We start from the raw sequence: 26,253 nt of genomic DNA on the forward strand, positions 1-26,253 counted from the left end.
AACGCATAAGATGTCCCTTTTCACCACAGTTATAACATAACCCTCCCCTCTCTGGCACAGTCCCTTCCTGCTGACATCTCCACGGGGTTCCCCCTTTCATTTCATGAACCTTGCCCTTTGACTTATTCATTACTCAGGTATTCCTTTTATCTGTCTGGCGCGCCTCAAAGTGCAGGATCATTTTCCTCACAACTTTAGCCTCTGTATTTTCCCTATCTTCTGGATCAAAATCTTACATAGCAGCTTGTAAGTACAGGAGACTGTGAGAAATCAAAGCACGCAGCCAGTGGTTGCGTGCTGCTCCTGCTAACTGTCCTCTAGGTCCTAGTGCCCCTCCCATCGTTGCTTGATATGTGGGCCACAGTCTGTCAGCAAATGCTGCCGGAGTCTCATTTGGACCCTGCTCTACATCTGCTATAGCTTTTAAAGGATCCCCTTTTCCCTGTCACCTGGGCAATCCTCACCTTCAGCCCTTCAAAGTCTCCTGCCACCCTGCATAAACACTGGGGCTTAAAGTGAATAGCAGTAAGCGCTTTTCCTCTTCCTCATCCAAGTTGTTCAAACCAGTCACTTGTTCCACCTCTAGATAATGCCATTGTGGATCCCCTCCCAGCTCCAACTTATTCATACTACTGGACATTTTCCTTAAATCCTCCGTATTATACGGAATCACAAACTCCCGATCGAGCACCCCTAAGTCTCCTGCTCCCGCACCCTCAGCCGGTGCCTGATACCGTTTTTGGCGCATCAGGGCCATAGGTGGGGCTCAAACCCCCTCTGGTGGGTCACAACTCGGCCCCTGCTCTATCTCCACTTTACCTTCATCACGTTCACTATCCCTTTCTCCACTTTCTGATTCTTCTTCTCCTGAAATTGGGGTCATGGCACACACTATGCCTCTCTGGACCTGTAATTTATCCTCCAACTCCTTAATCTTTTTGCATTCAGTGTGATCCCCTCGAGCAACCCGATCTTCAGAAATCTGTTTCTGAAGAACCCTATATGCGGCTTTCAGGATCTCATTGGCCCTTTCAGCCTGCTGTGCCGAGTGCCTCTGATCTGCTTCTTCCAATGACCTCACGTCACACTGATTCTGATTATTTATCACCTGGCTCTCAAGGTAGTGTTTTTTATTAACCCACCTTTCCTTTTCCTTCTCAAATTTTTCCTCAAGCCTTCTCTTGCTCTCCCTTTCTCCTCTAATCCCTTCAGAAGTCACTGGCTTTCTCTGCCATATCTGCTATTTCCTTTCGTAACTTAATCTTTGTACATTCGTCATTCTTAACTTGCCTTTGGTAGGCCAACAACCAAATGGATTTCATTAACCCCAGCCGACACGTGAACCCTTGTGTCCACTGTACAGCCTCTAATACCGGATCATCACCGTCTATAATGACCCGTACCCACCCCTCTCGAAGGGGTAACTTGCCCCCCACATGCTTAGTGACTAACTCGTCCATTGTCTTTGCCATTGTCTGCTCCGAACAGATCCCTGTTCGGGCGCCATGAATCTGTAAGATGTGCAGAAATTGCCCCTTGCCCCGTCAAACAGTTTCCAAAGTTCAGACCCATCAAGCAGACAACACAAAACCCAATGAACCTGTGAAAACCTCTTTTACTTAAACATCAGCAAGAGATTACAAGTAATCCGATAGTCTTGTAACGTGTAATAATTCCCAATGATACCTAAACATACACAGAGCTATACCTTTACTTTAAGCTCAAGCAAAACAAAACCACATATATACTAACACCAATGAGTGGTCAATTCGACTGTGACTAGACGTATGATTTCTGGCAACTGACTGTGAAGCAATAAACCATATTCAGAAAAATACACCATTCTATGAAATAATTGTGGCTTTATTAAAACATGACAAACTGGGTTTGGAAATCTGGAAGCCTCAACAATCTAAAGCTGTAAACAGCAAACAGGCTATTGAGATAAGGTAAGTTGTTGACACTGAATCAATAACCTTATTGAAACAGGAGGTTGGAAGCTCCTGAAGACTGAAGCTTTGGAAAGAGCACACTGGTACACCCTGTCAAGGTATTCTCAATCACACTTCAGAAAGAAACACGTAAAATTAAGAAACATATGCCTTTGTAAAAATGACATCAAATTAAACACAGGAGACACGATTCTGTGTTGCAACCAGCTGAGGTAACTAAGAAGACAATGGTGCACCCGGTTGAGGTGTTTTAATTTACACGTCGTAAAAAGACACAAACAGAAGACCTTGGTAAGAATGACATCAAATAGATGCATCTGCTGTCACACCATTTTTATGATAAGCTTCGAACACATATAGCAACATAGAAACATAGAAGATAGGAGCAGGAGTAGGCCATTCGGCCCCTCGAGCCTGCTCCGCCATTCAATGTGATCATGGCTGATCATCCAAATTCAGTAGCCGGTCCCTGCTTTCTCCTCATACCCCTTGATCCCTTTAGCCTTAAGAAATATATCCAACTCCTTCTTGAATATATTTAATGTATTGGCCTCTACTGCCTTCTGTGGTAGAGAATTCCACAGGTTCACCACTCTCTGGGTGAAGAAATTCCTCCTCATTTCTGTCCTAAATGGCCTACCCCTTATCCTTAGACTGTGACCCCTGGTTCTGGGCTCCCCGACCATCGGGAACATCCTTCCTGCATCTAATCTGTCCAGTCCTGTAAGAATTTTATAAGTTTCAATGAGATTCCCTCTCTTTCTTCTAAACTCCAGCGAGTACAAGCCCAATCGACCTAATCTCTCCTCATACGTCATTCCTGCCATCCCAGGTATCAGCCTGGTGAATCTTCGCTGCACTCCTTCCATGGCAAGCACATCCTTCCTCAGATAAGGTGACCAAAACTGCACACAATACTCAAGATGTGGTCTCACCAAGGCCCTGTATAACTGCAGCAAGACATCCTTGTTCCTGTACTCAAACCCTCTCACTACGAAGGCCAACATGCCATTTGCCTTCTTAACCGCCTGCTGCACCTGCATGCTTACCTTCAGCGACTGGTGCAGAAGGACACCCAGGTCTCGTTGCACTTCCCCTTCTCCTAATCTATTGCCATTCAGATAATAATCTGCCTTCCTGTTTTTGCCACCAAAGTGGATAACCTCACATTTATCCACATTATATTGCATCTGCCATGTTTTTGCACAATCACCCAACCTGTCCAAATCATCCTGGAGTTTCTCGGCATCCTCCTCACATCACACACGCCCACCCAGCTTTGTGTCGTCTACAAATTTGGAGATATTACATCTAGTTCCCTTGTCTAGATCATTAATATATATTGTGAATAGCTGGGGTCCAAGGACTGATCCCTGCGGTACCCCACTAAGTCACTGCCTGCCACTCGGAAAAAGACCCGTTTATTCCAACTCTTTGCTTTCTGTCTGTCAAGCAGTTCTCTATCCAAGTCAATACCTTGCCTCCAATCACATGTCCCTTAACTTTACACGCTAATTTCTTATGCGGGACCTTATCGAAAGCCTTCTGAAAGTCCAAATGCACCACATCCACTGGTTCTCCCTTATCTATTTTACCAGTTACATCCTCAAAAAATTCCAGTAGATTAGTCAAGCACGATTTACCTTTTGTAAATCCATGTTGACTTTGTCCAATCCTGTCACTGTTTTCCAAGTGCTCTGCTATTACATCTTTTATAATGGACTCTAGCATTTTCCCCACTACCGATGTTAGGCTTACTGGTCTATAATTCCCCGTTTTCACTCTACCACCTTTTTTGAATAGTGAGGTAACATTAGCTACCTTCCAATCCATGGGTACTGTTCCAGATTCCATCGAATGCTGGAAGATGATCAGCAATGCATCTACTATTTCTAGGGCCACTTCTTTAAGTACCCTAGGATGTAGATTATCAGGCCCTGGGGATTTATCGGCCTTCAATCCCATCAATTTCCCTAACACCATTTCCCTACAAATACTGATTTCTTTCAGTTCCTCCCTTTCATCAGACCCTATGTTCCCCGACGTCTCTGGGAGGTTATTTGTGTCCTCCTTTGTGAAGACAGAACCAAAATATGTATTTAGTTGGTCTGCCATTTCTTTGTTCCCCATTATAAATTCCCCTGATTCTGACTGCAAGGGACCTACGCTTGACCTCACCAATCTTTTTCTCTTCACATATCTATAAAAGCTTTTACAGTCAGTTTTTATGTTCCCTGCAAGCTTACTCTCATATTCTATTTTCCTTTTCTTAATTAATCCCTTTGTCCTCCTTTGTTGAATCCTAAACTGCTCCCAATCCTCAGGTTTACTGCTTTTCTGGCCAATTAATATGTCCTCTCCTTGGATCTTATGCTGTCCCTAATTTCCCTTGTTAGCCACGGTTGAGTCACCTTTTTTGTTTTATTTTTATGCCAAACTGGGATGAACAAATTCTGTCGGTCATCCATGCGGTCTTTAAATGTTTGCCATTGCCTATCCACCGTCAACCCTTTGAGTGACATTCCCCAATCAATCCTACCCAACTCGCGCCTCAGACCATCGTAGTTTCCTTTATTTAAATTTAGGACCCTAGTCTCTGAGTCGACTACTTCATTCTCCATGTTAATGAAGAATTCGATCATATTATGATCGCTCCGACCCAAGGGGCCTCGTACAACAAGATTGCTAATTAATCCTTTCTCGTTACACAATACCCAGTCTAAGATGGCCTGATCTCTGGTTGGTTCCTCGACATATTGGTCCAGGAAACCGCCCTTAAACACTCCAGCAATTCCTCCTCCGCAGTATTGTTACTAATTTGGTTAGCCCAATCTATATGTAGATTAAAGTCACCCATGATGACTGCTGTGCCCTTATTGCACGCTTCTCTAATTTCCCTTTTAATGCCATCCCCAACCTCCGCATTACTGTTTGGAGGTCTATATGCCACTCCCACTAACGTTTTCTGCCCCGTGGTATTTCTCAGTTCTACCCATACAGATTCCACATCATCAGAGCTAATATCCTTCCTTACAATTGTGTTAATCGCTAGCAATGCTACCCCACCTCCCTTTCCTTTTTGCCTATCTTTCCTGAATATTGAATACCCCTGGATGTTGAGTTCCCAGCCTTGGCCACCCTGGAGCCATGTTTTCGTAATCCCAATCAAATCATATTCTTTTACCTCTATTTGCGCAGCTAATTCATCCACCTTATTACGAATGCTCCTTGCATTAAGACACAAAGCCTTCAGGCTTGTTTTTTTAACGCTCTTAGACCTATTAGAATCATTATTTACTGTGGCCATGTTTGATTTCAACCATTAATTTCTCTGACTGCCACTTTTGTTTTTCTCCTTCCTATCTTTTGCTTTTATCCTTGTTTCCCTTTCCTCTGTCCCCCTGCTGAGGTTCCCAACCCCCTGCCATTTTAGTTTAAACCCTCCCCCAGAGCACTAGCAAACACTCCCCCTAGGACATCGGTCCCGGCCTTGCCCAGGTGCAAACCGTCCGGTTTGAACTGGTCCCACCTCCCCCACAACCGGTTCCAATGTCCCAGGAATTTGAATCCCTCCCCCTTGCACCATTCCTCTAGCCACGTATTCATCTGAAATATTGTTCTATTTCTACTCTGACTAGCACGTGGCACTGGTAGCAATCCTGAGATTACTACCTTTGAGGTCCTATTTTTTAATTTACCTCCTAACTCCCTATATTCAGCTTTTAGGACCTCATCCCGCTTTTTACCTATATCGTTGGTACCTATATGCACCATGACAACTGGCTGTTCACCCTCCCCTTCCAAGATGTTCTGCAGCCGCTCTGAGACATCCTTGACCCTTGCACCAGGGAGGCAACACACCATCCTGGAGTCTCGTTTGCGGCCGCAGAAATGCCTATCTCTTCCCCTTACAATAGAATCCCCTATTACTATAGCTCTACCCCTCTTTTTCCTCCCGTCCTGTGCAGCAGAGCCACCCCTGGTGCCAGGACATTGGCTGCTGCTGCCTTCCTCTGATAAGCCATCCCCCCCAACAGTACTCAAAGTGGTGTATCTGTTTGAGAGGGGGATGTCCACAGGGAACCCCTGCACTACCTGCCTGTGCCTAGTACTCTGTCTGTTGGTCACCCATTCCCTTTCTGCCTGTCCAACCTTTGCCTGCAGTGTGACCAACTGATCAAACGTGATAACCACGACGTCCTCAGCCTCGCGAATGGTCCAGTATGTATCCAATCGCAGCTCCAGCACCGCAATGTGGTCTGCCAGTAGCTGCAGCTGGATACACATCCTGCACACATAGTTGTCAGCTAAAGTAGAGACACAATTCTTAATGCTACCATCTGAACTGACTGTAAGAATAGCAGGGGTCAGCAGAAAAATGACTAGAGATAATTAGCTTACATCAGCAGAAAACTTCAAAGGAAATACCACTGAGAAAGGATATAAGTATTGAACTTTCAAATGGGATGATAGTCTTGCTGTAAAGGGCAAAGCGATTCTCAGCTTCAGAGGCAAGCTCTGTAAGTCTACAACTCTTTGTACCTCGGGGATCAAGGTATTGTACTGTATTTGATTTTGGTGGATATCCTGGAATAAGACTAAGAAATGTAAAAATGTAACGAAGTTAAGATTTGAGAATAAGGATCTCTGATAATAAGATTGTAAAAGCTTACGCTTTTTGGAACTGTTAATGTTGCGATCGAAACACCTACTGTAATTACATGTCGGTTCTTTAATAAATCGATATTTTTTTAGAATTGTCTCACATATTACTTCTGTATCAAACTCGCGAACTCAATCTCTGTACACTCTTTGGTGAGGAGTTGCAGAATTCTGATGGAGTTTTATGGACCCTCATAATATCTGGAATGTTACAGTCTAGCTAAACTTATTAAAAGTGCTATCTGGAGGACGGTAACATCTTCAGATAGTGTGGACTTTTAGACCCAATTCAGCATCTTTTGGATTTGGCTACCTCAAACTTTAGTTGAAAGTGAACGTCTGGGGAATATGCCTGATCCGGGGTAGCCCTAAAGGAGCTAGAACTAGTAATTATCCTTTCCGACTGCAGCAGTGTCTTGAAACAGCACCTGTTATACCCCAAAATTTTCAACCCTCCCACTGCGTATGTGTCCCTAACTGTACGGCACAATGGTCATCAGTTGTTTCTCAGATCCTCTTATCACTAGCCCGTTAGGCATCCATGGGCCTTCAAGATTACATTCCAAAGTCTGAAGATGTTTCCACAGTTCAATAGTCTGTTCTCACAGGAGCCCCTCAACTTCCCAAAGCATGCTGGTATACCAAAATGTAGTCAAGTTTGTTTTCAGTTTTGGTCAAGTTACGGTAAATATTTACAGCAAATGGCTTATTCTTACAAATTCATCTATTTTGTTGCGAATGTTTTGTGCATTCAGATATAGTGCCTTTAGCTTTGACTTTTTTCTATTTTTTCCTGATGTCACCTTAGTCACTGACGCCCTATTCAAGAAGGCAGCTCAACACCACCTTCTCGAGGGCAATTAGGGATGGGCAATAAAGGCTGACCTTGCCAGCGACGTCCACATCCTGTGAATGAATAAAAAAAATGTGGACACAATTAACAATGCAAACCTCATATGTACTGTTGACAAAGGTCTTTTGAGTAGAAAGATGCCAGGACATACCAGTTTTAATAATATATAGATTATGTAAGTTAACAGTTAATTCTTTATTAAATTATGAAATGTTTAATTTCTTGAAATCTTGACATTTATATTCTATTCTAGTCCCACTCCAGAGATTTAAGCACAGAAATCTAGGCTGACACTCCAGTGCAGTACTGAGGGAGTGCTGCACTGTTGGAGGTGCCATCTTTTGGATGAGATGTTAAACTGATCTCTCAGGTGGACGGAAAAGATCCCATGGCACTATTTCGAAGAAGAGCAGGGGAGTTATCCTCAGTGTACTAGCCAATATTTATCCCTCAACCAACATCACTAAAACGGATTATCTGGTCATTATCACATTGTTGTTTGTGAGAGCTTGCTGTGTGCAAATTTGCTGCCGCATTTCCTACATTACAACAGTGACTACACTTCAGAAGAGTTCTCCATTGGCTATAAAACACATTGTTATGTCCGGTGGTCATGAAAGGCTGTATATAAATGCATGTCTTTCTTTCATTCTTTCTAGACGACAATGTAGAGGATGAAGAAAACAAAGCAATTATGAACAATGAAGAGACAGAAGTACCAGAAATTGAAGCAGGTAAACCATTAGCCATTTGTATTGCACAATATTTTTCACTTTTCCATCTAGATCTCAAGTAGTACATCCTTCAGGTAAACATAGGCTTTAGATTTGAAGAGGAAAGTTTCCGTTCTCCAAATTCAAAGGGGCAAGTGTATCCAAATTTAATAGTCTAAATGGACTCAAATGGGCAGCACGGTGGCATAGTGGTTAGCACTGTTGCCTCACAGCGCCAGGGACCCGGGTTCAAATCCGGCCTCGGGTGACTGTCTGTGTGGAGCTTGCACATTCTCCCCGTGTTTGCGTGGGTTTCCTCCGGGTGCTCCGGTTTCCTCCCACAGTCCCAAGATGTACGGGTTAGGTTGATTGGTCATGATAAAAATTGACCCTTAGTGTTAGGGGGGATTAAATACGTGGGGTTACGGGGTTACAGGGATAGGGCTTGGGTGGGATGGCTGTCGGTGTAGGGACCGGGTGCTAGGGTTTGGATGATCAGCCATGATCTCGTTGAATGGTGGAGTAGGCTCGAAGGGCCGAATGGCCTACTCCTGCTCCTATCTTCTATGTTTCTAAATTTTATTGCTTCCAAACATAGTCAATGTCAGTGTAATATAAGAAGAAAAAAAGGCAACCTGGAAGTTTCCATCTCATTGAGGTGGAATCTCACCACTGGCTATAATAAGAATGGAACTGGATGTAATGGTTCTTATTGTGTGTGTTCCTAAACACTATTTGTTTGAATTATAACCTTGATTTTTGTTTTTGTAATAATATCTGGATTTTGACCAATTCCTGATTTGTACCAGATCTTATATATTATGATAAAGTCCCTCATAAGAGACTGTTAACTAAAGTTGAAGCTCTTGGAACTGAAGGCAAATTATTGCCCTGATTAGGAAATTGGCTAAGCGGCAGGAGAGAGAGTAGGGACAATGGACAGGTCCTCTATTTGGCAGGATATGACTAGTGGTGTCCCGCAAGGATCTGTTTTGGGGCCTCAACTATTCACCATACTTATTAACGACTTAGATGATGGGATAGAAAGCCACATATCCAAGTTTGCCGATGACACAAAGATAGGCAGCATTGTAAGCAGTGTAGATGGAGGCATAAAATTATAAAGAGGTATTAATAGATTAAGCAAATGTGCAAAAATGTGGGTGGCAAATGAATTTCAATGTAGGCAAATGTGAGGTCATCCACTTTGGACCTAAAAAGGATAGATCAGAGTACCTTCAAAATGGTTAAAATCTAGAAACAGTAAAGGTCCAAAGAGACTTGGGGGTCCAGGTACAGTAAACTCTTGTTTAAACGACACTTCATTATCTAGAATTCTCTAATAACCGGCAAAATTGATACTCAGAAAACAACTCAATAACCAGAAATGCTGCCGAGTCCGAGTCTCCCGCGGTGGCCGAGTTAAAAATAGCCTCGGTAGATATACCTCTCCGTTATACGGAATTTTTAATCAACCGGCACCATCCCGGTCCCGTCAGTGCCGGATACGAAAGAGTTTACTGTACATAGATCATTAAAATGTTATGGACAGGAACAGAAAATAATCAAAAAGACTAATGGATCGCTGGCCTTTATATCTAGAGGACTAGAATACAAGGGAGTAGAAGTTATGCTACAGCTATGCAAAGAGAGAAACTATTTCCGTTGGTAGGGGAGTCTAGGTCTAGGGGGCATAGTCTAAAAATTACAGCCAGGCCTTTCAGGAGTGAAGTTAGGAAACATTTCTACACACAAAGGGTGGTAGAAGTTTGGAACTCTCTTCTGCAAACGGCAATTGATGTTAGGTCAATTGTTAATTTTAAATCTAAGATTGATAGATTTTTGTTAACCAAAGATATTAAGGGATATTGGGCAAAGGTGGATATATGGGGTTAGGTCACAGATCAGCTATGATCTCATTGAGTGGCGGAACAGGTTCAAGGGGCCAAGTGGCCTGCTCATGTTCCTATGTTATTCCTACATTACAACAGTGACTACACTTCAAAAAGTACTTCATTGGCTGTAAAGTGCTTTGGGATGTCCGGTGGTCTTGAAAGGCGCTATATAAATGCAAGTCTTTCTTTTCTTTATATATTTGTTCCATACACACCAATCTTGAGAACTATCACAATATGAACAGTTTCAAAAAATGGAAGAAGGTTGCTGAGAGGCTCTCAGTGTCCCACTGCCAGCAGCTCTGCAACTGCTGAGACCTGCAGGGCCACCTCCTCTGCTGGAGTTAAAGTTCTAAACGATGGAGGGCCACCTCCGGTTCTCTGCCTCGCCCAGTTGTTGTGTGCTCTCTTCTCCTGCAAGGAGGGAAAGAGGAGAAGTTTGAGTGAGAGTGCTGGCATGAGTGTAAGGATTGTGTGGGTTACATCTGTTGAGAGTGACTATGAGGGAGTGGGGTGCCAATGCTGAATGGCCTCCTTTTGTGGTGTTACTTGTTATGATTGCATTAGGATGAGGGTGATTGTGAGGGGTGGTTAGTCAGAGGGGGATGTGAGTATGTACATAGATGTGCAAGGTATGTTGGTGTGAATAATGATGTCAGGCATAGGCTTGGGAAGGCAGAATGATGGGGATGTGATGACAGGCACAGCAGGATGAAGGTGGGTGTGGCTTTGCGCTCACCGTTCCTGATCTCATCAGATCACTGAAGCGCTTCTGACACTGCACCCAGGTCTGCCTCACCACATCTCTGCTGTTCACCTCCTCAGCTATTTGTAGCCAGGCTCTCTTTGTCTCTTTGGGAGGTCTCTTCCCTGCATGCTCTGACTCCCTCTACAAGAATAGGTAGGGAGTCATCGGAAAACCTGAATGCAACCCACTGTCTTTGGGAAGCCATGTTTAGCAATCTCAGCAATAACAACATCCTCCAATATACTCCCTCCACACGATGTGGCCAAGGCTGCTTTAAATATCCCCGCTGGAAATGAGTCATCGATGACATCATCAGACCCGTACCATTGAATAGGGCTGGGAAACGCGCATATCTTCCTTAATAGGGGCCATTAACTGAAAGTCGCGCTGAGGAGCGGGCTGATCAATACATTGCAGTACGAAACCGCCATGTGGCCCACATGCTCCCGACCCGACATGCTAAGGAAAGTTCCGGTAATAAGATTGATAAAGTACCTGACCAAATTTCAAAATGTCATCATTTATTTAAGATGAAACACACAGAAGAGGAGTACAGTTCGCTAAAGTTAATTGATCCAAAAGGGGAATGATTGTCTTTTAAGAATGTATCCCTTAATCCAGTGTGAGCCAAAGATAAAAAAGAATGATCCTGTTCGCTGGGTCCTGCCTGCGCTCCCTCTAATATCCTCATAGTAACATGGTAGCACTCCAATGTTGAGGGCCGATGTCAAGGTGGGTGTCGCTCGTGCACCCTTGCAGCTTCCAGTGGACTGACCCACCAATGTAGATGACCTGTCCCTGACATTTAGGAGAGGATCTGGTCTTCTCTGTTCAGGTGATATTTAGGGTTTGCTTTTCTGCTTTCCCTCTGGTGCAGCAGCACTACAGGACTTCAGGAGCAAAAATTCAGATTGTCTGAATGGGTTGAGGTTTCTTGTCTCAGAAAGCGTTGAAAATATTATGGCTGAAATTTCTTTCCTTTGTTTAAGTGCAGCGTTGGATGCAAAGCAAATAAAAGAAACAGATGATGGCGATAAGGGAGCACAAAGTAACCCTGCTGCTGACAATACTGCGAAACAAGGAAAGACAACGGCCTAGAAATTCAGTGGCCTGCGCCACCAGTTTGCGCCCAAAGAGGCCACTCAGAGGCTTTAGCGCCACTGGCCACAACCACCGTGATATTTAGCGGGGCGCTAATGGCGGCGTTAGCCTGTAGCGCTGCGCCGCCACCGATGACGTCATCGGTGTGCGCAGCGCCCCGCTACCGCCCCGGACGCCATATTAGGTTGCGCCCGCCTCTTCCGCGCCGGCCGCAAATAGCGACCGGTACACAGGGGCCAACCTGTGGCGGTAGTGGCGCTAGTTAAGGTGGAGGTGCGGCCGGCCGCTTTTTCGGTGGCCGCCTGCCCACACCTCCGCCCCCGGCCTCCTACACCCCCCCCCCCGCGGCATTGCCGGCTGTTTCCCGAGAGCCCGGCACTTCTCCTTGGTGCCGGGCTCATTTGCCGGCACTCGCGAGCGGGGATCGCGCTGTTGCAGGCACCTCCCCCTTAACAGTGGGAGGAAGGCCTGCAGTACCGCAGCGTGCCGTGCCGCAGCGGGTGGCGCTGCGGCACTTTGCGCGCCGATATTCAGTTTCAGCGCCCCAAGCGGGGCGCGGGAAGCCTCGTTTAGCGGCCTGCTTCCATTTGGGGCGCAGAAACTGAATATCCCGATGGCACAAGTGGCTACGCGCGCAGCGGTAATTCCGGCGCCCAGGCGAGCTTGGCGCCCCAACTGAATTTTTAGCCCAACATGTCCAACCAACGATGCAGGTAGTAATTTTGTTGAAACGCCTTATCTATTATTGAAAATGAAAAGCAGAATTGTTTGTAGTCCAAGTTCTGATGTCTACACATTGTAACTTCAGAAATTCCTGGAAGTATTAGCTGCTTCATTCAGCACTCTTGCTTCTGAGTCAGCAGGTAGTGTACTGAAGTCCTATTCCAGGACTTGAGCAAATATCTCGCCTGACACCCCAGTAGAATGGAAATATGCACCGTCATGGTCGTCAACATATTCAGACAAGCTGAAGCTCCTCTTTTCTCAAATTCACAAATTGATGACATTTTCTTTTGAGAACTCCACTGATATATCCTTACATCAAAGTACAGTATTTTTTACAATCATTGGACCACATTAAGATTTTGTGCTAGTACATGACCGGGGCACTTGAATAACCAAGTTGTCGATTTTTGCCTCAATTATTTGAAGCTGGTTGACTGAGGTAAATTCAGGGCAGCGAGATAAGTCTACTAGCAGTTAATATTCACAGACAGCAACAATTCTGCATTATTCAAAAATATCTTTAATGTGGCATCAATCTGAGCAATTATATTATCTCTCCTTGGATACAGTTGCATTGTGCTCAACTGAATGCCTTTGTATTCTCTCAGTATTGGCCAAAAGCATTATCACTGCAGTTTCTGGTCCATTAGACTACGGGTTTACAATGTTTACAGTGTTTTTTTGTGTTCATGTAGAATCACCGCAACCCTCCGCAAGAGAACAAAGCAATACTGAGAAAAGAAAGCAACTTGAAGAGGATCAAAGTGAAGAAGGAGGTGAGTTGCAAAGGATCAATAAGCAAGGAACTGAAGCTGGGATCAATAAAGAAGATAAAATCAGTTGGGTAAAGTATCTGACCTAATAAAAAAATGTCATCATTTATTGGAGGTGAGACATGCAGGAGAGCGTTACAGTTAGCAGAAGCTAATTGATCCCAAAGGCCAACCATTTTCTTTTAAGGTTGCATCCCTTAATAAACTGAGAGCCAAAGATGATGAAAATGCCCCTGATCGGTGGGTCCTTCCTGCACTCAGTATTCCATCCGCTGAGTGACATGGTGCCACTCCAAAGTTGAGGGCAGTTATCAGAGTGGATGTCACTCATCCACCCTTGTAGCTTCCTGAGGCCTGCCCCACCAATGTAGATGACCTATCCTTGGCATTTAGGACAGGATGAGGACTTGTCCGTTCAGATTGATTTAGGGTTCGCTTTTCTGCTTTCCCTCTGGTGCAGCAGCACCACAGGACTTTAGGAGCAAAAATTCAGGTTGTCTGAATGGGTTGAAGTTTCTTGTCTCAGAAAGTGTTGAAAATATTAGAGTTGATGTTCTTTCCTTTGTTTGAGTGCAGCGTTGAATGCAAAGCAAACAAAAGAAACAGATGATGGTGATAAGGGAGCACAAAGTAACTGTGGTGTATGTAACCTGTTCCACCTTAAGAGAACTTAAGCCTGTTCCACCTTAAGAGATGTACTACTTTCTCTGGCTGCTGTATATGTAATACCGGTGGTGACCACCGGTATATAAGTACTGTGTAGTGATATTGCTGTTAGTATAGCCCTGACCTCCAACTAGTAAAGACCTGTTGAAACGTTATTCTTGTAGTCTGTGTCAGTAATTAATCTTAAATACAACTAGAACACACAGACTTAACAGTGGCGACGAGTCCGATTCTTACCCTGCGGCAGTTTATATCCACGGCGGCTTCGTCCACAGAACGGGCGTCGAAGAGAGGCATCCACCCTCATCACCCTGCTGGAAGACACGTCGCGCGGCAGGCATCGAGAACCCGGAGTGCAGAAGATATCCTGAACTCGAAGCCTCCATCAGCGGCAGTCAGCTATCTTCCTTCTACCTCGGTGGTGGGTAAGCCGGTCAGCGACGCGAGCAGAAAGTCGGCCGCGTTGGCTGTACAGACGGGGAGGGAAGATGGAGGAATAAGGGCGGTGAGATCGATCGCGACCGGAGATAAGGGCCGGGCCGCATTCGGGCCAAAAGGCGCTGCGCGGGGACATCGATCGCGGCTGGTGATAAGGGCCGGGCCACATTCGGGCCAAAAAGGCGCAGCGTCTGGGGCGACTGAAGGCGCGAGAGCCATGGTGAAGGCGAACGCAGCCGGTGCTAATAACCGGGCTGCAAGAAGGGCTGCGAGGCGCGACATCGGGGAAGCCCGAATGCCCGAGGGAGCCGCGGTGAAGCGGAGACAGCGTCGGGGGAGTTACTAACCGCTGGGAAAGGGGAGCAGCAGCGGCACGCCAAACGCCATTACAGCCAGCGGGTGAAGAAGGCGAGCGCGGGAAAGACCGCCAAGCGTGGGAAACCGCCATTTTGTAGGCGGAGGACGAAGACAAGAGCGGGAAGCCGCCATCTTGGAAAAAGGGAAATCACTAATAAAATTGCAACGATGCCTAAACATGGGAACATTAATACCTTTGATAGCGACATCGAAGATTGGGCCACATATGTAGAACGCATACAAAATTATTGTAAAGCAAATAAAATCCCAGATGATGAGAAAGCACTAACTTTATTAAACTTAATGGGTGCGAAGACATACGGGCAATTGAAACACCTTTTATCACCAGATGAACCGGTGGAGAAGACGTTCGAGGAGATTGTTTCTGTCCTGAGAAATCATCTAAACCCCACGCCGCTGATGCTAGCGGAACGATTTAAATTTTACAGCAGAAAGCAGCTGAAAGATGAAAGCAATGCTGAATATTTAATGGAATTGCGTAAGCTAGCAAAGTACTGTCAGTTTGGAACGGGACTAACAGATGCGCTAAGAGATAAATTTGTGTGTGGATTATTAAAAGAAGATACACAAAAGTGACTGCTCGAGGAGAATGAGCTGACGCTTGAGAAAGCGGTCACTATGGCAGCATCACACGAAGCCGCAGCAAGAGGCACGGCAGTAATGCAGCTACGGTCACCGGAACTCAGTACAAATCAATTGGTTTTGAGTACTGTAAAATGTTATCGTTGTGGAAAGACAACGCACGATCAGAACCAGTGTTGGTTTAAAAACCAAGAATGCAGAACGTGTGGCAGGTTTGGCCACATAGCTAAAGTATGCCGGTCAGGAAAGAAGACCAGCAACAAAAAGTCACCGCAAGGAAAATACCTAAAGGTACACAAGGTGACAAAGAACAGTTCGAACGAACAGAAGTCAGATTCAGACGCCAGCAGTAATGAACTGGGTAGCTTAAGAGTACACAACGTTGGTAAGGATGCAGATCTCCAGACAATTTGGGTCACTCTTCAGATAGCAGGAGTCCAAGTAAAGATGGAATTGGACACTGGATCGGCATTGACGGTCATGAATAAGAAAGATTACAAAAGGTTATTCCAACATATTCCCCTACGGGATACGGAGATTATATTGAAAACATACACGGGGCAAAGAGTGTACCCCATCGGAAAGATAGAGGTAAAAGTGGTCCACAAGGGCAAAGAAAGCCAAGTAATGGACTTATATGTGCTACCTGAAGGAGGTCCACCACTACTGGGACGGGAGTGGATTAGGAAAATGAATATGGACTGGCACTCCTTAAAGGCACTAACGGTAGATTCCGGGGAAACAGATGTCAAACCTAAACAATTGTCCAGAATATTGGATGATGCTAAAGAGGTGTTCCAGCAGGGACTGGGAACACTGAGAGGAATTACGGCAAACATCAAGATTGATGAACATGCACACCCAAAATTTTTCAAAGCCAGACCGGTACCCTATGCAATACGACCTGCTGTAGAAGTGGAACTGGAAGCGCTAGAACGTTCAGGTGTACTGTCTAAGGTAGAGTGGAGTGAGTGGGCTACGCCCATTGTTCCCGTTATGAAACGTCCTTCGAGCAACAAGCCAGGAGAACCAGGGAAGGTTCGCATCTGTGGAGACTTCAAGATCACCGTTAATCCGGTGCTTCACACGGTGCAGTATCCGCTTCCGCGGATTGAGGATATTTTTGCTTTGTTGTCTGGCGGGAAACACTTCACCAAAATAGACCTGGCGCAGGCGTACTTGTAGATGGAGGTTGAAGAAGAGTCACGCCAGTACCTCACGATCAACACGCTTAGAGGTTTGTACCAGTATAATAGGCTGGTTTTTGGAGTAGCATCGGCTCCAGCAATTTGGCAGAGGGCCCTGGAGCAGGTATTACAGGGAATTCCAGGCACACAATGTTACCTGGACGATATTCTGATTACAGGAGATGGTGATGAAGAACACCTCGCAAACTTGGAACTGATGCTCAAGAGACTGAAAGAGTATGGACTTCGAGTTAATTGGCAGAAATGTGAGTTCTTTCAGAAGCGGATCTCGTACTGTGGTCATGTCATTGACCGGGAGGGGCTTCATAAGTCTCCTGACAAGATAGAGGCAGTTGTAAAGGCTCCCGCTCCGGATAATGTCTCTCAGTTGAGGTCGTTTCTAGGATTGATTAACTATTACCATAAGTTTCTACCGAATCTATCCACGGTACTGCACCCGCTGAATGCTCTTTTACAGAAGGGGGTACCATGGGAATGGAGCGAAAACTGTAAGAAGGCATTTCGGTGCCAGGGTTAAGGACATCTTCTCTGGGCTGGAAAGAAACTTGCAGTGGGAGGGGGTGGATCCAGTCGTCGTGGTCCATGTTGGTACAAACGACATAGATAGGACTAGGAAGCCGGTTCTGTTAAAGGAGTATGAGCAGCTAGGGGTCAAATTAAAAAACAGAACCTCAAGGGTAATAATCTCTGGATTATTACCTGAGCCACGAGCGAATTTGGCTAGGACAAATAAAATCAGAGAGTTAAATGCGTGGCTCAAAGACTGGTGTGGGAGAAATGGGTTTTGCTTCCTGGGACACTGGCACCAGTACTGGGGCAGGAGGGAGCTGTTCCGTTGGGACGGGCTTCACTTGGCCAGTGCTGGGACTAGGGTCCTGGTGGATCATATAACTAGGGCTGTAGAGAGGGCTTTAAACTAACTAGTGGGGGGAGGTTCCTAGAGAACAAATAATACAAATGACAACAAAGAAGGTCATAGACTTAGGTAGCAGTGGGGAAATGAAAAACCAGAGCGTGTCAGGAAGGGGCAGAAGGTATGGAGTAAAAGGTAAAGTAATAAAAAGGGCAAAAGCAGGAACTAAGTGTCAAAAAACACATTTGAAAGTTCTCTATCTGAATGCACGTAGCATTCGTAACAAAATAGATGAGTTAATGGCACAAATAGCTACATATGGGTATGATCTTGTGGCCATTACAGAAACATGGCTGCAGGGTGACAATGCCTGGGAATTAAACATACCAGGTTGTTTAACGATCAGGAAGGACAGGCAGGAAGGAAGGGGATGTGGGGTGGCTATGTTAATAAAGGAAGGAATCACTGTAATACAGAGAAATGATATTGGGTCAAAAGATCAGGATAATGAAACAGTTTGGGTGGAGATAAGGAATAATAAGGGGAAAAAAACACTAGTGGGCGTAATCTATAGGCCTCTGAACAGTTGCAACTCGGTTGGACGGAGTATCAATCAGGAAATAGTTGAGGCTGTAATAAGGGAACATCTATAATTATGGGGGATTTTAACTATCATATTAACTGGACAAATCAAATTGGGCAGGGCTGCCTTGAGGATGAGTTCATTGAGTGTATTAGGGATGGGTTTCTTGAGCAGTATGTAACTGAACCGACCAGGGGGCAAGCAACCTTAGATCTGGTCCTGTGTAACGAGACAGGATTAATTAAAAATGTCCTAGTAAAGGATCCCCTTGGAATGAGTGACCATAACATGGTTGAATTCCATGTTCAATTAGAGGGTGAGGAGGTTGTATCTCAAACAAGCGTGCTAAGCTTGAATAAAGGAGACTATGAAGGTATGAGAGCAGAATTGAGCAAAGTGGATTGGGAAAATAGATTAAAGGGTAAGACGATACATGATCAGTGGTGTACATTTAAGGAGTTATTTTACAACTTCCAAAAAAAGTATATTCCACTGAGAAGAAAAGGGTGTAAAAGAAAAGACAGCCATCCGTGGCTAAGTAAAGAAATTAAGGATAGTATTCGACTAAAAACAAGGGCATATAAGGTAGCCAAATCTAGTGGGAGGATAGAGGATTGGGAAAACTTTAAAAGACACCAAAAAATAACAAAAAGATTGATTAGGAAAGGGAAGATAGATTATGAAAGTAAATTAGCAAAAAACATAAAAACAGATAGGAAGAGTTTTTATAGTTATATAAAAAGAAAAAGGGTGGCTAAAGTAAATGTTGGTCCCTTAGAGGATGAGACTGGGAAATTAATGGTGGGAAATATGGAGATGGCAAAAACACTGAATGAATATTTTGTATCAGTCTTTACAGTATAGGACACCAAGAATATCCCAACACTGGACAAGCAGGGGGCTATAGGGGGGGAGGAGATAAACACGATCAAAATCAATAAGGAAGTGGTACTCGGTAAAATAATGGGACTCAAGGCGGATAAATCGCCTGGACCTGATGGCTTACATCCAAGAGTCTTGAGGGAAGTGGCGGTAGGGATTGTGGATGCATTGGTAATAATCTTCCAAAACTCCCTGGACTCAGCAAAGGTCCCAGCAGACTGGAAAACTGCTAATGTAACACCCTTATTTAAAAAGGGCAGTAGACAGAAGGCTGGAAACTATAGACCGGTTAGCCTAACATCTGTGGTAGGTAAAATTTTGGAGTCCATTATTAAGGAGACAGTAACAGGACATTTGGATAATCATAGTTTAATAAGACAAAGTCAGCATGGTTTTATGAAGGGGAAGTCATGTTTGACAAATTTGCTGGAGTTCTTTGAGGAAGTAACATACAGGGTGGATAAAGGTGAACCAGTGGACGTAGTGTATTTAGACTTCCAAAAGGCATTTGACAAGGTGCCACACAAAAGATTATTGCTTAAGATAAAAAATCACGGGATTGGGGGTAATATTCTGGCATGGATAGAGGATTGGCTATCTAACAGAAGGCAGAGAGTTGGGATAAATGGTTCATTCTCAGACTGGCAATCAGTAACCAGTGGTGTTCCGCAGGGGTCAGTGCTGGGTCCCCAACTCTTTACAATCTATATTAACGATTTGGAGGAGGGGACCGAGTGTAACATATCAAAGTTTGCAGATGATACTAAGATGGGAGGGAAAGTAGTGAGAGAGGAGGACATAAAAAACCTGCAAGGGGACATAGACAGGCTAAGTAAGTGGGCAGAGACTTGGCAGATGGAATAAAATACTGGAAAGTGTGAGGTTATGCACTTTGGCAGGAAAAATCGTAGAGCAAGTTATTATCTTAATGGCAAGAAATTGGAAAGTACTGAAGTACAAAGGGATCTGGGGGTCCTGGTGCACGAAACTCAAAAGGTTAGTATGCAGGTGCAGCAAGTGATTAAGAAGGCCAATGGAATGTTGGCTTTCATTGCTAGGGGGATAGAATATAAAAATAGGGAGGTATTGCTTCAGTTGTACAAGGTATTGGTGAGACCGCACCTGGAATACTGCATACAGTTTTGGTGTCCATACTTAAGAAAAGACATACTTGCTCTCGAGTCAGTACAAAGAAGGTTCACTCGGTTAATCCCGGGGATGAGGGGATGGACATATGAGGAGAGGTTGAGTAGATTGGGACTCTACTCATTGGAGTTCAGAAGAATGAGAGGCGATCTTATTGAAACATATAAGATTGTAAAGGGGTTGGATCGGGTGGATGCGGGGAGGATGTTCGAGATGATGGGTGAAACTAGAACTAGGGGGCATAGTCTTAGAATAAGGGGCTGCTCTTTCAAAACTGAGATGAGGAGGAACTACTTCACTCAGAGGGTGGTAGGTCCATGGAATATGCTGCCCCAAAAAGCTGTCGAAGCTACATCATTACATAAATTTAAAACAGAAATAGACAGTTTCCTAGAAGAAAAGGGAATTAAGGGTTACGGGGAGCGGGCAGGAATTTGGACATGAGTTTAGGTGCGGATCGGACATGGCCCTGTGGGTAGCGGAGCGGGCACAGGGGCCGTGTAGCCTGATCCTGCTCCTATTTCGTGTGTCTAATTCTGTTAGATTCAGGAGATAGTCCTGTCATAGTGGATTGGCGGTTAGGATCAGATCAGCCATGATCTTATTGAATGGCGGAGCAGGCTCGAGGGGCCAATTGGCCTACTCCTGCTCCTATTTCTTATGTTCTTATGTTCGCAAAAGCTAAGAATTGATCACCTCAGAGGAAGTGTTGGCTCACTTCAACCCGACACTGCCTATTCGGTTGGCTTGTGATGCTTCTCCATATGGTATTGGGGCAGTACTCTCACACAAGTTGCCAAATGGCACGGAAAGGCCAGTCGCGTTTGCATCCAGATCATTGACCTCCGCTGAGCGCAACTATGCGCAGATCGATAGGGAGGCTCTCAGCCTTGTATGGGGAGTGAAGAAGTTTAATCATTACCTGCAAGGCCAAAAATTCACACTTCTGACAGACCATCAGCCGTTGGTATCCATTTTTAACCCTAAGAAGGGTGTTTCGGTGATGACAGCACAGAGACTCCAGAGATGGTCCCTTTTCCTAGGGGCACATCAATATCAAATAGAATTCAAAGGTACAAAGCAGCATGGCAATGCTGATGGGCTGTCGCGCCTGCCACTACCTGAAGAAGAAGAGACGACGAAAGTTGACCCTGTTGAGTTATTTCATTCGACCATCATCGAGTGTTTACCAGTCACCAATGCAAGTATTGAAAGAGAAACCAGGAACGACCCGACACTGTCCCGAGTCTACGAGGTGACAGTGAAGGGATGGCCAACACATGGTGATCCTCTGTTACCGGCATTCTCGGCAAGGCGAGACCAGCTGTCCGTCTGCCATGGTACTTTGATGTACGGGACAAGAGTGATTATTCCTCCCAAGCTAAGGGAAAGAGTTCTAAAGGAACTGCATGAAGGTCATCTGGGGGGAGTTAAGATGAAAAGTCTTGCTAGGGCTTATGTATGGTGGCCGGGTATTGACCAACAGATAGAGGAGTTGACGAAAAGCTGTGCTGGGTGCCAAAAAGTGCATAATGCACCTCCGATCGCACCACTACACCCATGGGAATGCGTACATATTGACTTTGCTGGTCCATTCATGGACTCCATGTTCCTAATTGCGGTGGATGCACATTCCAAATGGCCAGAAGTGATCAAGATGAATACCACTACTTCAGAAAAGACAATTGCGGTGTTAAGAACAATATTCGCAAGGAACGGATTGCCAGAACAGATATGTTCGGACAACGGACCACAGTTCGTGTCGGAAGAATTCCAAAAATTCTTAAAAGAAGAATGGGGTGAAACATTATACCTCTGCCCCATATCATCCGGCGACAAACGGGTTGGCCGAGAGATTTGTCCAAACATTCAAAAAGGCAATAAAGGCCATGAACGATGACCAGATTCCGCTACAACACAAGGTGGACAATTTCCTAATGGCATATTGAAACGCCGCTCATGCAGTGACTAACCAAGGTCCTGCCATGATGTTTTATAACAGGAGGTTGCGGTCCAGATTGGACTTGTTAAAACCAAATGTGCGGAGGGAAGTGGAAAACAAACAGTTCCGGCATATTAATAACAAGACCACTTGAAGTTTCGACGTAGGACAACCAGTGTTGGCAAGGGACTATGGAAACGAAAAATGGCAGTCCGGAACAATTCGGGCCAGACAAGGACCTCTGATGTACACAGTAGATATTGGTAACAATGTGATAAGGCATCATGCGGATCAACTGGTAGAATCGAGAGCAAGGGTCGAACCCATGGTTGCGACAGAGACAACTGTGGAAGACGTTAATGAACCTGAAGCATCTACCTCGGCAGGGAATGTACCTGATGATGACGCCCAATACATAGGAAACCAACTAGAGGAGTCACCTCAGCAACAAGAATCAGAGACCACTGAAAGGCGTTATCCAACCCGAATCAGAAGGCCTCCTGAGAGACTGAACCTTTGAACTGTTTATACCTGAAGTTATATATGTATATATGTTATTATGTTATGTTAAATGGGGATATGACTGTTAAGCTAAAAAGGGAGGATTGTGGTGTATGTAACCTGTTCCACCTTAAGAGAACTTAAGCCTGTTCCACCTTAAGAGATGTACTATTTTCTCTGGCTGCTGTATACGTAATACCGGTGGTGACCACCGGTATATAAGTACAGTGTAGTGATATTGCTGTTAGTATAGCCCCGACCTCCAACTAGTAAAGACCTGTTGAAACGTTATTCTTGTAGTCTGTGTCAGTAATTAATCTTAAATACAACTAGAACACACAGAATTAACAGTAACCTTGCTGCTGACAATACTGCGAAATGAGAAAAGACAACATGTCCAACCAATGATGCAGGTAATAATTATGTTGAAATGTCTTTATTATTGAAAATGAAAAGCAGAATTGTTTGTAGTCCAGGTTTTGAAGTCTACACATTGTGACTTCAGAAATTCCTGGAAGTATTAGCTGCATCATTCAGCACTCTTGCTTCTGAGTCAGCAGGTAGTGTACTGAAGTCCCATTCCAGGACTTGAGCAAATATCTCGACTGACACCCCAGTACAATGGAAGTTTGCACCATCACGTCGCCATCATATTCAGACGAGATGAAGCTCCTCTTTTCTCAAATTCACAAATTGATGACATTTTCTTCAGAGAACTCCACTGATGTAGCCTTACATTCAAGTACAGTATTTTTACAATCATTGGACCACATTAAGATTTTGTGCTGGTACATGACTGGGGCATTTGAACAACCAAGTTGTGGATTTTCGCCTCTATTATTTGAAGCTGGTTGATTGAGGTAAATTCAGTTAATATTCACAGTGAGCAACAATTCTGCATTATTCAAAAAGTCTTTAACGTGGCGTAATTCTGAGAAATTATATTAGAACATAAGAACATAAGAAATAGGAGCAGGAGTAGGCCATTAGGCCCTTCGATCCTGTTCTGCCATTCAATGAGATCATGGCTGATCTTCTGCCTCAACTCCACTCACTGGCCTTATCGCCATATCCCTTGATGCCCTTACTAGTCAGAAATCTATCGACTTCTGTATTGAATATACCCAATGACTGAGCCACCACAGCCCTCTGGGGTAGAGAATTCCAAAGACTCACCACCCTCTGTGTGAAGAAATTTCTTCTCAACTCAGTCCTGAATGGCCTACCCTTTACCCTGAGGCTGTGGCCCCTGATTCTACACACCCCAGCCAAAGGAAACATTCTCCCAGCATCCACCCTATCAAGCCCTGTAATAATTCTGTATGCATCAATGAGATCCCCTCTCATTTTGTTGAATTCAAGAGAATACAGGCCTATTTCTCGCTCCTTGGATGCAGTTGCATTGTGCTCAACTGAATGCCTGTGTATTCTTTCAGTATTGGCCAGATGCATTATCACTGCAGTTTCTGCTCCATTACACTACGGGTTTTTCAAAATTACAGTGTTTTTTTGTGTTCATGTAGAATCACAGCAAATGTCCGCAAGAGAACAAAGCAATACTGAGAAAAGAAAGCAACTTGAAGATGATCAAAGTAAAGAAGGAGGTGAGTTGCAAAGGATCAATAAGCAAGGAACGGAAGCTGGGATCAATAAAGAAGATAATCAGTTGGGTAAAGTATCTGACCTAATAAAATAATGTCATCATTTATTGGAGGTGAGACATGCAGGAGAGCGTTACAGTTAGCAGAAGCTAATTGATCCCAAAGGCCAACCATTTTCTTTTAAGATTGCATCCCTTAATGAACTGAGAGACAAAGATGTCAAAAATGCCCCTGATCGGTGAGTCCTTCCTGCACTCATTATTCCATCCTCTGAGTGACATGGTGCCACTTCTAAGTTGAGGGTTGATGTCAGGATGGGTGCCGCTCATGCACCCTTGCAGCTTCCTGTGGCCTGCCCCACCAATGTAGATGACCTGTCCCTGACATTTAGGACAGGATCTGGTCTTGTCTGTTCAGGTGATATTTAGGGTTCGCTTTTCTGCTTTCCCTCTGGTGCAGCAGCACTACAGGACTTCAGGAGCAAAAATTCAGATTCTCCGAATGAGTTGAGGTTTCTTGTCTCAGAAAGCGTTGAAAATATTACGGCTGAAATCTCTTTCCTTTGTTTGAGTGCAGCGTTGGATGCAAAGCAAACAAAAGAAGCAGATGATGGCGATAAGGGAGCACAAAGTAACCCTGCTGCTGACAATACTGCAAAACAAGAAAAGACAACGGCCTAGAAATTCGGTTGGTAGCGCCAGCGATTAGTGCCTAAAGAGCCCGAGAATTGGGGCGTTACCCAATTTTCGGGCGGGCACAGTGAATATAGCGCCACCTCCCATATTGAGTATCCTTTTAGCGCTGGCGCTAACTCTTTGCGCGCGCCCGCGGGCGCAGGCAGATCATGACATCATTTCAGTGTGCAACGCCTTTTTGGCGCCCCAGACCGGATATTTGGTAGCGCCCGCAACCTTTCTGCCTGCCGCTATTAGTGACAGTTGGATGGAGCATTCCCAGGCCCTTCTCGGACTCGGGGAGCGCTATTTAAAGGGGACAGCACTAGAATAAAAGCTGCAGGCATTTGGGCTGGCCATTCTGATCGTTGCTGGAGAGAGTTGCTGACCTTCTGTTGGACAGTACTTTTCTCATTGAGCCTTTGGAGGCACTGGCACTGGCAGCTTGAGGGCTCGGCTCCCGAGCTGGTGATGCAGCATCTGAAAGCAGGTAGGTGGAAGAGTGGCTTTAGCAAAAGGACAGCTTACAGCAAGGGATGCCAGATTGCGGCAAGGCTATGACATGGGTCCACAGTGAGCAAGCATGCTGGCGGGGGGAACAAGTGGAAGGAGACAGTTGTAAAAGGTGAGAACCTTACCATCGCTGTCGACAATGGGGTCGGCAGCTGCAGTGGTTACAGGACCACTCAGATGTCCTCCAAGAATCTGGTGGACTCTCTCCTCGAGATCCGTGAGAGGGACCACTTGTGGAGGTCCTCCACCGGTGCGAAGCTGGTCTTTGCCAATCCTCGCCAGCTTGGACTGCAGGGGAAAGGAGGGGAAGTTATGTTACCTGATGCCCTGAGTGATCATCTCATGCCCCCCATGGTGCAAGAGCCCTTACATGACGCCTTGAGTCAAATGTGCATGTGTGTGCCCAGAAAGGGCCATGGGTGCTTGCTGGCAGATGGCCAATGGGGCACAGGCCACCCTGTAGCCATAAAGTCAGGTGCAAATGAAGGGATGCAGAAGTTTGCAGAAACAACACCCACCCTCACGACCCGAGTGAGGTCATTGAATTTCTTTCTGCATTGGAAAGGGCTCCTGGTCACCATGCTGGTGGAGTTGACCCTCTGGCATACATCCCTCCAAGCTCGTCGGTAGTCCTTATGATTCGGCCTCCTGCCATTGTCTGGGTAGAGAACATCTTGCCAGCGCTCCACTGCGGCCACCAATTGCTCCAGAGCCTCATTGGTGAAGCGCTCTGCTCTCTGTCTCACCTTCTCCATCTGGTCCATGATTTTAGCGCCAGAGAAGGGCCTGCGCCGATTCTGAGGCCTGCAAGGCGCAGAGTGTGGATGCTGAAGCTGACTGACCCACCCCTTTAAGAGCTGGCC

At 45.2% G+C, this 26,253-nt stretch overlaps 1 protein-coding gene and 1 pseudogene across 3 annotated transcripts in view; one reads left to right on the forward strand and one right to left on the reverse strand.

The window, feature by feature from the left end:
• The window catches only part of LOC147106753 (natural cytotoxicity triggering receptor 3 ligand 1-like), a 744,151-nt pseudogene that overhangs the window by 391,113 nt on the left and 326,785 nt on the right, over positions 1–26,253 (reverse strand).
• The window catches only part of LOC147106758 (uncharacterized), a 141,492-nt gene that overhangs the window by 22,794 nt on the left and 92,445 nt on the right, over positions 1–26,253 (forward strand). For all 3 annotated transcript variants that reach the window (XM_086007844.1, XM_086007847.1, XM_086007845.1), the window contains exons 5-7: positions 8,127–8,201; positions 13,346–13,426; positions 24,126–24,206. In XM_086007844.1, coding sequence (XP_085863970.1) covers positions 8,127–8,201; positions 13,346–13,426; positions 24,126–24,206 — 237 coding nt within the window. The remainder of the gene's footprint in view (positions 1–8,126; positions 8,202–13,345; positions 13,427–24,125; positions 24,207–26,253) is intronic.

This window comes from Somniosus microcephalus, chromosome 15, assembly GCF_052327205.1.
Source record: "Somniosus microcephalus isolate GS21.2 chromosome 15, FLI_Smic_1.0, whole genome shotgun sequence".
Lineage (NCBI taxonomy): Eukaryota > Metazoa > Chordata > Chondrichthyes > Squaliformes > Somniosidae > Somniosus > Somniosus microcephalus.